Here is a 15611-nt window from a genome sequence, read left to right on the forward strand (position 1 = left end):
ATTAGAGTATTGAACTTGGAACCAGAAAGATGTGCGTTTAAATTCTGACTCTGCAACTTTTTAGCCATGTGTTCATGGGCAATCACTGAGCCTCAGTTTTTCATCTATAAAAATGGGCACAACAATAATAGCTATAGAAATTACTTCCCAAAATTACTGGAAGAGTTAAATAATGTATAGAAAGCAGTTTGTCAAAGTCCTATAAATGTAAACAAATTGAGAAGAAGATATGAGGCCTGATAAAAATGAGGATTCATTCAAAATGCTTCTGGGAAAGATAACAATCATTTACTAATACCTCATGTGAATTAGTCTATCAGATACTTTATTCTGGGCAGCCTCAGTGACCTGGATACCATGATAATTTATTGATTATTTGACTGGTGGCAGAGAAGGGAGTACTGATGGGTAGAAAGAGGAGAAATGGGGCACTTTAGGTAAAGTTCTTCATAATTTCACCTTCCTACACAAAACCTGTGATATTGCCTTTGAATAATGTGGACAGTTGCTGACACATTTTCTAGAAAGACAAGCTATAGGGGAATTTCCAGTAATTTTTCTTACTCCTTCATTTTGTTCTCTATTTCTTTACCCACTGATCTTTATTTAGCAGAAAACCATCAGAACTGGAGAAATCTTTTTCATCTAGTGAGAAGTAAGCAGGGGAGAAATCACAGGAGATTTGGGGAAATGTGGTATGGCTGAAAGTCATGGAACACTAAAGATTTTTTAAAAAATTATAATGTTCACTAGTGTGTGGTAGAGATAGCATGTAACAAAATTGGAAATGCTGGTAAGAACTGGAGAAAATGTATGATCAAAAAAGATGATGGGTTAGTTATAGTGAGAGTAAGAAATAAGTGATAGGTAACCCAAGTGCTCATTGTGAACCCAATATTATTGTGATACTGGAAGAAATGGAGAAATGCTCCCAGTATGTTGGGCAGTCTCCATAGGCAGAATTTATGGAACAACATGGACAGGATCCACACGGGTTAGGCAGGCATGTATGGTTGCAAGCTGAATCATTGGGAGAAATAACTAGCTGGAGCAGATAACTAATTGATCCAATTGAATTTTTGCCCTTTGGGATTGCTGAGTTCTAGAAATACACAGTTTTACTTGGTTTGAAAACCCCTCAAAAGTTTATTTCCATATCATAACAATGAAAATGTGATATTTGGTGAGAACATAGGATAACCTTGGAAAAATGTTTTTATGTTAATTCAGCTTGAAAAATAAAACAATATTATATATATATATATTTATATGTGTGTGTATGTTTGCCAGCAAAAATAATTTGCATGGAAATTCTCATTTTGCTAAAAGTATTACAATTCAAGAATTGTCAAATAGAAGTCACAAAATCATTTTTAAAAGGAGGCAGGCAACATCTATTTATAGTCACATTTCTCATTCAAGATGCTTTGGAATTTCAACTTTTCCAGCAAGTCAGTTCGATTATGGTACATGAACAAATGCCACACTAAGCTATGATTATTTTAAAGAGTAAACCTGCTAAAATATGATGGTAAGTCAGTAATTCTGTTGAAGAAAAATGAACACTTACTGATAACATTTAAGAATGAAAATTCATTAATTTTTAAGGTTTTCCTCCCCTTCTTTATGAACAATAGCAATTATAAGTGATGGATGCATGATAAGGAATGAAACATTTGGTTCACATATAATTTAAAATGGGATAATATTGCTAAACTTTTGTAAGAAAACATGAAGAGCATCTGACACCCAGCAGAGACAGTTACAATGAGAAAATGACTTTCTTGAGGAGATGGTGGCATGAAAGCAGCTGTGATATTACATGGGCACATTTCTGTGCTTACATTTATTTGCACACTTATTAATGATGTGTGCAAGAATGTTTTCTTTTCTTACCACCTGGGGAATCCTTGTAGATCCTAGCACCAAAGTATAATTCAGATTTTGTCTTTTAGCTGAGTTCTCTCTAGGTTTTTAGTACTGAGTGTACTGAGGTATGTTTTCTTTGGTTATTCTTGTTATATATGTGCAATTAAAAACTCAATATATACATCATTAATCAGATTTCAGTGTCCACTTTTTAGGCAATAAAATTGAAGATTTCTTCAATAGGGTAGATGGTCATCATTTTCTTATATCGGTCATAAAGCTGTTTTCGATACATAAAACAATGAGTTTGCTAGCACAACTATAGGTTTTTTGATCCAAAATTTTTCCTGTGCTCAGTGGTGATGCATTTCCTGTTACAGCTATATCTGCTGTTCTCCATGCTTCACAGTAGTTGCTTACCAGTCGAATCCCATTTGTGTTGGAGCCATGCCATATTACCTTCTGAGGCCTGCAGGAGAATTTTGTACAGTTATTTCCAGAAATGGTGCCTTATCAGTGAATTGACATCTTGAAGGCTAAGGCAAAGCTATATTAAATTCTCTGTTATCCATATGTATGTATGTATATGTATACTCTATACATGTACATATATAATGGATTTCTACGAGTATTAGCAATTTTCAAAAGATTAGCATTTCATCAAATACACAGCACTGAAACCATGTTGAATATACCATATTATGTTAATCCAAATAGAAGCTTCCCAAGAAGAAAAGATGTCCTCCTCAAATGAAGGGAAAATAGTTTTTATAAAAAAATCATATGAAATCATTATATAAAAATATTTAATGTGAAACATTTAAAAACACTTTAATCAATTCATATAAAGGAGTTTCAGGCATTTTTAATATCATGTTCTTTGTTTTTGTCACTTTAATTGTTATGGTCATCTATGGTAGTAAGAATGTAATTCTAAGTCCAATTTTCAGAATGAAATGCAATCTATATTGGGACCAGCAAGGTGATTCCCCGCCCCCCCCCTTTAATCAAAAGTCACACTCTCTGGTAGTGTTTAGCATGGTGCAGGGAAAAGAGGTTTTAATTTGATGACTGAGGATTTGTGTTCAAATACTGGTTCTGTCACTCACTATCTATTTTTTATCTTGAACAAGCCATTGAATCTTTTTGGACCTCAGTTTTCTCATCTGTAAAATGAGGAAGACCTTTAACCCTGCCATTTAAAATCTATGATTGTCTTTATTAACATCACTTATCCTTGTACCAGACCAACTCCAAAGTGCTGATAGAGATGTCCAATTGATTGAATGCCAGATAAAACAGCATTTAATATATTTGTTAGGCTTTTCAGTGTAAAAAGCACTTACCATGATGGGTCTGTCATAACATTCCGGCCATCAAAGGAATATATTGGAACTTGGCTATTGAATTGACCTCCATGGCCAGAAAAAATGGACTCCCAATTATAGAATAGTATTTCTCCCTGTGGAAATCAAAAGCAATATTTTAACATTTGGAGCTCAACTTTGTGTTTTAGTAGCATGGGAGAGGGATTGAATAAATTTCCAGAAGCTTTCAAGGTACCCTGAGTATTAAAGGTGTTGTGAGGAAGATTACTTAGTAATTAAGTATTAAGGGTGAACCTAGCAGGAAGGCTGGAGCATTCTAAGATGGAATGAAGGAGCAGGAAGTAGGTGCCTTGTGCCCTGAGAGACACTCCATTAGGGGTTGACACAAACTGTTGTTAGCCCTGGGAGATCTCAGAGTAAAGGACACCCTGCATCCTGATTTCCCTGGGATCCTGAGTGGTGGTGGTTTCTAACAAGTGGACAAGACTTACAGAGCAGTAACAAGTGGAGGAGGAGTTTGGGACATGGTGGACAGCATCTCAAGCACACTCGCTCTACTTGGATACCCTGGACCACTTTGGCTTTTGATGTCCTGAGATCATCTCTTGGATTACTGTGAGAAACCCCAAAGCCACCCTCAGCCCTTTAGCTGTGCTGGTCAAATCTGGCTGGAACCAGGTTTGATGCAGCCCTCTCTGTGACTCCTGCACTGCTCCCTTGGCCCTGTCTGCTTAGGTCACTAAGATTAGAGTAGAGAAGTCCTCCCCTTGCCCCTATGGTTTTGCCTTTTAGGTTTTAAGTATAGAAATCCCTATCCCCACCTCTATTTTAGTTAAATATTATTAAAACCATTAAAACCTTTACCTTGCCTGTTGGATTCAAAGCCTCTGGCTCAGTGGTGACAATTGATCAACAGCCATTTTATCAGTTAGCAGCAGCTTAGCTGTGACCTCTGGTCTCCCCAACCTGGTCTAGTCTCTCCTACAACCCAGTGTGTGTACCCACAATCATTTAGATTTATTGAAACATCTCTGGTGTCTCCATTATCATTTCCACAAAGGGCAAAAGCAAACTCTTATCTGCATCTAATAAAATTTTGGGTTATTCAGATCTGAAGGATGCTATAGGGGTCAGTATGTCTAAAGCTGTTTCTTTCGCCAACCTGTCATGATGTGGCTGCTCGGGCTCCCTGGGAGGTTTCTCTCTCTTCCTCTGAAAGAGTCAGATATGACTGTATCTCTGTCCTTCCACTCAGTTCTGCCTGCTGACTCTCCTGGTTTCCTTTAAGATCCAGCTCAAATCTTACCTTTTGCAGGGGACCTTCCTCTCCTGCCTCCCATCTTCATTGTTTTTCTCTGAGATTACCTTCCCTCTACTGTGAATATTTCTTGTACTTACACAGTGGTTTGAATAGCATATCCCCCATTAGAATGTGACCTTTTACTTGTGATGGGGAATGCTATCCATCTCCAGAGAAAGAACTGTTGGGTTCTCTTTCACATCAATGCATTTATGATTTTATTTTGGGGTTTTGATTATGTATGGCTTTGCTCTTACAACAATCACCAATATGGAAATGTGTTTTGCATGACAATAAAAAATGAAAAAATGAAAATGAAAATATATTAACTACAGAAAAAAGAGAACATGACTTTCTAGGGGCAAGGATTGTGCATTTGTTTTTCTTAGTATCTTCACTGCTAACTTGGCACATATAAGTGCTTAATGCTTGTTAACTGACTACACATATACACTTGGCTAGCTATTAGCTTTTCATGGACAGTATATCTTCAGGGTAGGAAATAAAGAATTCTACTACTCACCCACTTCTTCCCTATTTGTGCTGATTTCCTGGGTTTTGCTTCTCCATTTGAATTTTATAGGTTTTGAACTTCTTTCAGTTACTACTTAATAATAACTCATACATATAGAACTTGAAAGTTTACAATGAATTTTCCTGATGACACCTTCTTGATGTAAAAAATTTGTGCTCATATCTCCAATTTACAGATGAGGAATCAGAGACTTATAAAGGTTGGGGTAGTTAGGTGGCTCAGAGGATAAAGAGCCAAGCCTGAAACCAGAAGACCTGAGTTCTAATCTGGCCTCAAACACTTCTTAGCTGTGTGATTGAGTAAGTCACTTAACCCTAATTGCCCAGCCCTTGCCCTTCTATCTTAGAGTTGTTACTAAAACAGAAGGTGAAGGTTAAAAAAAAAAGACATTTAGAGATTGAAGGACATGCCCAGTGTTTTACAGATAATAAATGTTACAGATGGGACTTGAATCTGAGTCTCCTAATTCTGTTAATTATTTTTTCCCATGCCTTCCACATCCAGAACTCTTTGCTATTCAGATGCTTGAGATCAACTTGATACTATAATCTAAAGAAATTTCTAGTCCTAAACTCTCTTGGCCTGTCCCATCTTTCTCAGGACCTGCTATGACTTTCATTTCTACCTGAAATTTAAACGATTGAAGTCTTTTCCTTTAGTTTGGTTGTCTCTTGATGCCACTATTAAAATGCTCTTCAGTTATTAGAGATAGGAGGAAGGACTCTGAGGCTCTTCCCTAACAACTCACTGCTAATGGGAACCCATACATTATTGTTATTTTTTAAACCCTTACCTTCCATCTTAGAATCAATTCTGTGTATTGTTTCCAAGGCAGAAGATTGGTAAAGGCTAGGCAATGGGGGTTAAGTGACTTGCCCAGGGTCAACAGCCAATAAGTGTCTGAGGCCAGATTTGAATACAGGTTATCCCCACTCTAGGCTTAGAATTCTATTCACTGTGTTCCCTAGTTGGAGTAAACTTTTACCCCTACACTGATTGAAGCCAGAGGATGAAATGCAGTGTAGATGGGAAGTACTTCCTGGCAAAAATGTAGAAGTATTGTTTATAAGACCATAAATTTAGAACAAGAAAGGAGCTTGGAGACTACTGAATCCAAACTCTTATTTTTAACGTTAACCCTGGGCTCAGTTCTATTTCCATAAGTTTTTTCTAATTGATAGAAAAGGATTAATCTATACTCCAGACCTGTGTGTGAGGTACCTCTAAGGCATCTCTGTCCAGGGTGCTTTCTTCCTTCAGAGGAAACCTGTAACCTTAAGTCTTCTTTTTAAAAGCTAGAAGCTTTAGGACCTCTCCTTTCTCAAACTCTTACCCTATCCATCCCTTAGAACAGTGATTCCCAAAGTGGACACTACTGCCCTCTGGTGGGTGCTGCAGTGATCCAGGGAGGCAGTGATGGCTACAGGTGCATTTATCTTTTCTATTAATTGCTATTAAAATTTAAAAAAAAATTAATTTCCAGGGGGCTAAGTAGTATTTTTTTCTGGAAAGGGGGCAGTAGGCCAAAAAAGTTTGGGAACCACTGCCTTAGAGCATCAAAGTCATCATTCTCTACCAGTAAGGAGAGTCTTAGCTAAATGGAATTGAACACTAAGTTACAAACCAAGGAGGCAAACTGAGTCTGAAAAAGTTTAAATAACTTTCCTGAGTCATATTGCTAACAAGTGCGTGAGAGATTTGAATTCAGGGCTCCTGATTTCATGTCCAGGACTCTGTCCACTAGACTTCACTACCCTGCTTCTTGGTTCCTTTGGGAGACTCTTGGAAAATGTCTTTTCTCTGGGGTTTCTCTTATCTGTATAACACCTCCACCCACCCGGCTGTAGCACCCAGGTCACAAGGCTAGAATTGGTCCTCAGGAAAACCAAAGGGGATGGAGTTGTTATTGCATTTGTTCCTTTTTTTACTTTGGTGTGCCACCCGCAAAGGGAATCAGAGTGTTGTGATCATCCTTGGAGTGTGAATTTACCCCTTCAAAGATATTTTCATAGCTATTTGCACTGTTCAAAGAGTTCTGAATTCCCACTTCTACTAGAGATTAAGGAGCCAAAGAGGGACTGGTCAGCCTCCTCAGATGGAGTCAAAAGGGTCAAAACCAAAGACCATCTCTACATTTATATAAACTCTACCATCTTAAGCACTGTATCTTGCTTTGATTCCATTTTATTCTTTCTATTAATTCTTTTGTCCTGAGTTGAATTAAAGGAAGGAGGACTGGCTGAAATACCAGCTGAACTGGACTTTCAGCTCTTCCCTGATTCTAGCCTTCATTATCCCTCCCCTGTCTATACATGTCCAAACTCCAAACCTTGATTGCATCCCCTCTCATCTGTTAAAATCCTCATTATTTCAAGAGTTACTCAAGTAAACACTTCCTCTGTAAAGTCTTTCTGGATTCTCTCGAGGGAAATGATTTCTCCCTTCTTGATTTTTCCTATAACACTCCTGTGCACTTATCACATTCTACCTTGCATTATACTTGTGTATATGTCAAATTATTTTCTTCCCTACCTTCTAGTAGATTATAAGTTCCTTGAGGGCAGAGACTAATTTTTGTCTTCATATTTCTAGCATGTGGCACAAAAAGGCACCCAGTCAATGTCGAACTAAATTGTCTAATTAAATTTTGGATTTAGGTGTAGAGTGAGTAAAGGGAAGAAACTCTCTGGCACAGTGGCTTTGGAATTTAGTGGCAAAGATTTTTATAGGAAAAAAAAAACAGACAAAAAAAGTTGCTCTTACCTTAAGATTAACTATTGGCAGGCTGTAGCTGTCTGCTTTTCTCACAATTGTGGACAGATCTTGCAAATGGGATGATAAGAAAGCTCTATATGTGGACAATAAACCAGCAGCCTGGGCCTGCTGGAAGCACTGAAAATCTGCTCGAATGTCTCCAGAAAATGGCATATTCAAAGCAACTAGGTGGAGCTGAAAAGCCAGAAAGAAACTTGGGCTTAGAATACACATGGTCTGACTCTAGTACTGACATTCATGTTTTTTATTCCTTTAAAAATGCATGTCAACTTTTTGCTCTTGATTGTGAGACCCCAAACTAACCATACAGGCCATGGAAATATCAAAGTCCTCCCTCTTCTCAGCATTTCCATTCTGATATAGAATATTTCCACTATTTCATTCCAGGCTCTTCATGGCCAAGCCTGGCATTTGGCATACAACCAAGGGTGACATAATCAAATTGATTTAATTTATGTTTTAGCTGAGATGTGAATGAAAGGGGAGTCACATGATGAAGTACTTATTACATTTGTTCTATTTCAGGAGAAGGAATAGAGTTATTTCAAGGTGGCAGTGGGAGAAAATCTATATCATGGATGTATCAACTCAACAGTCTTGGAACACAAATACTTACTGCTGGTTTCTCATAATAGGTGTTTGAAGCTGGAATTGGTGGAGGTAGAGGTTGCTGAATCTGTCATTTTAAAGATAAAATTAAATGTTTTTGTATTAACTTGTCTTAAGTATTTTTTAAAGTTCTATTAATTTTTAAAACAATTTTATACCAATTACTTCCCCTTTATTGTCCTTCCCCATTCCCACTAACTCAGCAGACATTCTGATTACATCTTATAGAGTATTCCACATTCCATACCATTAATAGAATTAATTAATTAGTTATGACTTGCATATGATCACACAGATGGATTTGAGGCTTGAACCCATGTTCCATGACTATAGAGTCCACATATTTCATGTGCTGGACCACAATGTCTCTATGTTCTTTATTTTTGTACCCCCTAGTGCTGAACAACAGTATGCATATAATAAATGTGTGTTTGATTGAATTGAATAATGATTAATTGATCCTAGTTTCTCTTCTCCAGATTTGCTATAGTTTGTCAATATTTCTCTTAAAATCTAGAGTCCAGAACTGAATATAGCAGATGTGAGCTAATAAATACTTTGTTAAATAAATGAATGAGTGGCTATATATATGCATATATGTATGTATACGTATATTTATATAACTTTGGGACATAGTGCTCTTTGGACTTGCAATTAATATCAAATAATAACAGAGCAGGGGTGGTTATAGAAATTTAAAGTACTACAGTGCTAGATATATGGTAGGTGCTCAATAAACACTGGATGGACAATTTATGACCATCTCAAACCAAACATATTTAAAATGGAACTCACTGGCTTTCTCTAAAAATACCTCCCCTCTTCCTAATTTCCCTATTTCCTGCTGAGGGAATATAAAGAAAGGCAAAGGGATGTATGCCCTTAAGAAGTTCACAATCTAATAAGGGCACACCATCTTTCCAGTCAACCAGGTTTGCAAACTTGGTATCATTTTCAACTCCTTACTCACACTCCCTCCTCATATCGAATTTTTTTTTTATAAAATCTTATAATTTCTACCTTTGAAGCAATTCCCATGCATATTCTCTACTTATATAACCACCTCTCCAGTACAGGTGTTCATCATCTCTCATAAGGACTATTAAAATAGCTTTCTGATTGGTCTCCTCTCTCAAGTTTCTTCCCTTTCCAATCTATTCTCCAATCAGCTGCTAAAGTGATTTTCCTAAAATACAGCCGGGACCATGACATTTTTCCTACTCGATAAATTGCAGTGGATCCTTATTATTTCTAGGATCAAAAAAAAAAATTCTACTTGGCACAAACTGATCCTTTCCAATCTGTCCACTCATTTTACACCTTCCTACATACTTTATGATATGGCTATCCTGTCTGCTTTTTGCTCCTCATGGACAATTGCATATTCTGACTCCATGGCTTCACATAAGCTGTTCTCCATGTTTGGAATATTATCCCTTTTTACTTCCCATCTCTTAGCTTTTCTGGTTTCCTTTACAACTCAGCTCAAATCCCACCCTCATAAAGAGTTTCCTGGTTTTCTTCATACCCACTCCTTTCTCCCTCAATCACTTCTGAGATTGCCATCTAGTATTACTTTATATATCTTGTATGTACATTGTCATCTGAGTATTGTCTCCCTTATTAGATTGGAAGTTGTTGAGGGCACAGAACATTTTTTTTTGCCTTTCTTTATATATCCACATGATTAATATAATGCCTGGTACCTATTAAGTGCTTAATAAATATTTTGCCATCAATGAAAAGAAATGATGTTGTATAAAGGGAGCCCCTTCCTCCCAAGGTTGTGAACTTTATGCTTGTCTGAGCTAGTCCATTAATGTAGCTAGAATGTTCCAAACAGAGACTTTGATTGGTTCTTGAGATGTGATAGACCAGCGCACAGGGAAAGAAGGGACATGGAGAAAGAGGACTATTATAAAAAATGAGACTGTAGAGGAGGAGGGGTCTTCTCTGGAGGTCTTTGGCTGGGGGTCTTTCTGCAATTTGGCGTTGGTGGCTCAAGTGGAAGACACTCTCATGGGCTGGTATTATTTCTTTCTTAGACTATATTTATATTAAATTAAATTGTTAAAAGCTACTATCATCCTCATGACTTAAGGGTTAATTATTTTTATAAATGGTGACCACAACTATCCTTTTTTTAACTAATATTATATTTCCAAACTAATTTCTAAATATTACATTTAGCATATTACATTTGTTATAATATTAATTTTTCAATATTATAATGTATATTTTATAAAGCAAAGCACTACGTAAATATGAATTATCATAAAGATGAAGAAGAATGTAAAACTTCCCCTGTTTGGAAGTAGTATAGTGTCCTACGATGATGCTGAGAGGAAGCATTGGTGTAGGGCAGTGATGGCAAACCTATGACACGCATAGCCATTTTCAATGACACATGGCCACCTACAGAGAAGTATGGGGCTGCATGCCAAGGATGAAACATTTACTGTAATGTAGTGTAGACATTCTGTGCACTCTAGATGACAATTCTACCTATATTAACTTGCCTATTTTGGTTTATTAAATACAGTTATATATTACAATTATACATTTTTGTTATTTAAACTATAAATATTGTAAAATTATGTTTTTTTTTTCTCAAAGTGACACACCACCCGAGTTATGCTCAGTTTTTTGGCAAATTTTGACACACCAAGCTCAAAAGGTTGCCCATCACTGCTGTAGGGGATAGAGGGCACATCCAAAAAACTTGGGTTCAAACCCTGCCTCATATATATATTTGCTCTGTAACCATGGATAAGTCAATTTCTCAGAGCCCCAAACAGTACTATAAGTTACAGACAAGTTGCTATTTTACATTAGTAGAGTGAGGTTTCCTACCCCAGAGAAATTACAAATCCAAATATTGCTCCTCCCCCCCAAAAAATAACTAGTTATAATGAAAGAACATTAGATGTGGATCCAGGAGACTTGGGCTTTATTCCCTACTGTTACTGTCTGTATGACCTTAGGCAAGTAATTTTTCCTTTTTAGGGGTCTTGATTCCCTTATCTGTAAAATGAAGAGATTGGATTAGATGATTTCTTAGGTCCCTTCCAGTTCTAATACTGTTTCTTTAAAAAGCCAGTTTGGAAATATTCATGGCACATCTAAATGAATAATGTTCTTCTTTATTCAAGTCCATGTTCTGCATAATCAAAATAAGCCATAAAGTAAACCAACTGAAAAGTCTGAAATATGGTGACTTTGTTCTTAATCTATATCTATGGCTACATTTACTTCTATACCATTACCAATTGGTTATACTTACATTGCTGGAAATTGCAGGAGGTGGTGGACTATCAGCAGGAATGGGAATAAGCTCTCCAAGCTGAAATAGAAATAGTCAAGAGACTAAGTACAAAGTGAAAACTATGCATACATATATACATACATACATGACAGGGATAAGGATCTGTGATTTCACTTGTATAAGGAAACTCTACATGAGGAAATTTCTCTTTCTTTCTTTCTTTCTTTCTTTCTTTCTTTCTTTCTTTCTTTCTTCCTTTCTTTCTCCTTCTTCTACAGACCCTTTCAGGGTCCATGGATACCAGGTTAAGAAATCCTGCCTTAGATATTTCATTTCTTTTAAACTTTTGACTTTGTTCTAATAGTGAATTCCTTCTAACTGGTCAATTTGACCCTTCTTTTCAATGGACAGCCTTGGTGTATTGCCTATGGCACTAAGGCATTAAATCTTTTGCATCACATAGCTCTTATATGTCAGAGGAAGGATATAAACTTCACTCCATGGCTAACTTTCTATCCATAAGACTACATGAATTTTCTATTTAAAATACTATAAATAAAATTCACAGGACCAAGGTTTTCCTTTTAGATGGCATTGTAACTATTTCATTGAAAGAAGAAGGGAAAGTAGAAAAATAATTACCTGCAATTTTTTCCATCCATTTCTCACACGTATAAAAAATTCAGTACTTTCACTTAAATAGATTAGTGTGCCTTCTATTACCAAATGAGCATTTTGCATCATACTCTCAATATTTCCAAATGTTGTTACCTGTCAGATGTTAAAAGAAAACATGTCAAACAATAACCACATTCTTCTATAAAATTTGAGATTATATATGAATGAATGGATAGATGAAACAAGCAATCATTCTGTGCTTACTTTGTACAAAGCATTGTGCTACATTCCGGAGGAACAAATAAAAAAAGCAAGATAGTTCCTGCTCTCCAGGAGCTTGCATTCTAATGTGGGAGATAACACATGTGAAAGGTTTTTAGCTACAAGTCAGATGCAAAGGTCTCATGGTCCTTATGTGCAGCTGCTAAACAGATGTTAGTGCCTTTTTCTTCATGTCTTTTCACTAATAAAATTGAATAAATTTCTGATTTTATAAATAAAATTAGTGATCTTTAGTTGTAGATTTTTATTATACTTCTACTCCAAATATATTTTAGTACTACATAATTATTAAACTCTATGATGTTACTACTGAACATTTCTAAATATGCTAAAGTTGAAATTAGAAAGAATAGTGGCATTGTCAGAAACATGCAATGGGGAAGAACATAAAGAAATATGAACAAAAAAGATATTTAAGGGTATGAGATTATAAGAGATAAAAAAGATAATAGAGGAAAGAGCAGAAGGTTTTTAAATACCAATTTCCAAAGTTATTAATGTCCTGGGGGAAGCAGTTAAAAGTCTGTTATTATGGGGGTCCTGCTTCCCTGGTCTATTATCTATAGCTCCCTGCTATTCAGTATTTTTCTGGACCAAGGCCTACAATGGTAAGTAAAAGATAAAAGAACCTTAGATAAGGAAAGGACTTTAGAGGTCACCTAGTATAACTTTTTATCTTGTTCAGGAATCCTATTACCTATTATGAAATCTCTTTCTTGAGTCACCCGTTTGGTAGGTAGTACTTTCTCCTCTCTTAAGAATATTTTCTTTTTAACTTACTGTACATGTTAACTACCACCCTTTCACATGTAAGTTCTTTGAGAGAAAGGACAGTTACATATTGAATGAAGTTTAATGTTTCCTGTTCTTTAGAAAAATTATTCAACTGAAACTTTTATATTTTTCTCCAAATGTGTTTGTTGCTCTCTCCAAAATATTCTTAAGCAAATTAAATTGTATGGTTCTTATTAAATTTTTACTGTGGGACAATGATTCTTCATTGAAAAAATTTAATTTAACCCTAATTTATACAAAAAGTAGAGTACAGACACATTTAACTTGGAAATCAGGTTTCTGATGTTAAGAACCATAGTTTTGCTACTGGAAGAGAGCTCAGAGCTCATTTCATCCAATCCTCTCATCTTATAGATGATGAAAATGAGGCCTTTAAAGGTTTATGTTACAGTTGCTACCTAGGTAGCAAGTTAGCAGAACTTATATTTAAATTCCAGGTCTTCGATCCTAAATATAGAGGTTTTTTTTACCTTGCTATCTCCCAAGACTTAAGCTCACAAAATAGCAGTGATTCAAAACTTAAAAAAAAAAAAAAAGACCCATCATCTCTGGCAGCAAAGAAAGCATGCCTGAGCAGCAAGGCAATTTGAAACTCATCAAGAAAAGCCAAAGTCTTGATGAGTCCATCCGACATTTTGTTTGTTGACTTCAAGAAAGGATGTGTCATTATGGTGATGGTTGTGAAAATCAAGACTCTGACTCCACCGCCCCTGCCCCAAAAAAGCCCAGAAAAATGTAAAAAGAATCAAAATAAATTCAAAAGGAGATGAAAAGTCAAGCTAGAAGGAAAACAGGAAATCAGAGGAGGAAGAGTGCGCCAAATACCAGAAGCCCCACACAGCAGAAGCCTAGGCAAAGATTAGAAATGGGAATTGAGGCAGCAGGCGCTCTGACAGTAGAGGAGAGAAGCAGCTGTGAGATAGAAATTTTTTTAAAAGCTAGAACAGCTTAGCAGTGTATGTGTGGGTAACTACCTGAATATACCTAAGTAATCTTCAAGGATATGACTGGGTCACACTAAAGGCATATCTACTGTATGACAGCTTTGAGTTTCTGGGGCTAGAAGCTTTTAGTAAAGGGCCACTCAAATTTTATTCACTTCCATGCTTTTAGAAAACATCATTCTATTCTGGTGGTACTTCACTGACATCAAGCCAAACAGCTTAGAACAATGATTTTCAAGGGGTCAAGCAGACATAAGCTAGACCAAAATATATTATATTTCCTGTAGCTTGTAAAAAAAAAGGATATGGGCAAAATATAGAAAATAATGTGTCTACAAAACATAATATCTGAGTCTTGTGTTAATTGTCTGGAAGCTATGTAACTCTAACCTATAGTGAAAGGCAAAGGGTAAGAAGTTAAGAGAAAATGGAGATCTATACATGACTTTAAAAGGGTAGGCATAAGAAAATGTTAATGAATCAATACAATATTGCTTCATTTATGTTATAGGATAGTAGATTTAGAACTGAAAGGCCGTCTTAGAGAACACTGAATCCTACCCTTCTCATTTTATGGATGAGGAAACTGAGACAGATTAAGTGACTTCACATGTGTCTGAAGTAGGATTTGAACGTGGGTCTGTAAGACCAACACTCTAATGTTTCATTAAATCATCTCATTGCCTCTTACAAGATCTTTTGTTCAAATTCTCTATTGCTTCTGCTAAGAACTCCGGGACAAGGTAGCAATTTAAATTAGAGTACCTAGACCAGATTTTATTTGCATCATTCTATCAAATGGGCTGAGGACAACTCTTATGGCCAGCCCCATATGAAATGAGAAAGCAATGACCTAATGTATTACTGAGCTATGTATATTTTTGGAAGCATGGCTTTCCCATATCAAAGTGATATGGTCCTGGAAAACAATCAACCAATCCCCATACATGTGCTGTGGCTTTTAAAGGGAACTCGTTTATGAACAAAGTTTATCCCTGAACACTTTTATAATGCTGATGAAACTGGTCTCTTCTGGTAATGTTTCTCCAATTACAAGTGCTCCTCCTGAGTTTAATAAACCAATGAGAACAAATTAGCTGTTCCATATGCAACAGATGCTCCTAAAGCAATTAGAAAGTTTCATTGTCCCATAGTTTTTAAAGCTTCCACATATTTAATTATTAATTCTTGCTCCTAAAGTGGAAGCCAAGCATAGATAAATCAAAATGATTTTTTCCTTCCTTCCTTCCTTCCTTCCTTCCTTCCTTCCTTCCTTCCTTCCTTCCTTCCT

The 15611-nt window shown here is 36.2% G+C and overlaps 1 protein-coding gene across 1 annotated transcript in view; it reads right to left on the reverse strand.

Moving 5' to 3' along the window:
* Positions 1 to 1122: 1122 nt before the first annotated feature.
* Positions 1123 to 15611, reverse strand: part of COL15A1 (collagen type XV alpha 1 chain) — a 218515-nt gene continuing 204026 nt past the window's right edge. Inside the window, exons 33-38 of the mRNA XM_044658323.1 lie at positions 12324 to 12452; positions 11700 to 11759; positions 8424 to 8483; positions 7796 to 7981; positions 3216 to 3331; positions 1123 to 2338 (exon numbers count right to left, since the gene is read on the reverse strand). Coding sequence (XP_044514258.1) covers positions 2125 to 2338; positions 3216 to 3331; positions 7796 to 7981; positions 8424 to 8483; positions 11700 to 11759; positions 12324 to 12452 — 765 coding nt within the window. The 3' untranslated portion in view covers positions 1123 to 2124. The remainder of the gene's footprint in view (positions 2339 to 3215; positions 3332 to 7795; positions 7982 to 8423; positions 8484 to 11699; positions 11760 to 12323; positions 12453 to 15611) is intronic.

This window comes from Gracilinanus agilis, chromosome 1, assembly GCF_016433145.1.
Source record: "Gracilinanus agilis isolate LMUSP501 chromosome 1, AgileGrace, whole genome shotgun sequence".
Classification (NCBI taxonomy): Eukaryota; Metazoa; Chordata; class Mammalia; order Didelphimorphia; family Didelphidae; genus Gracilinanus; species Gracilinanus agilis.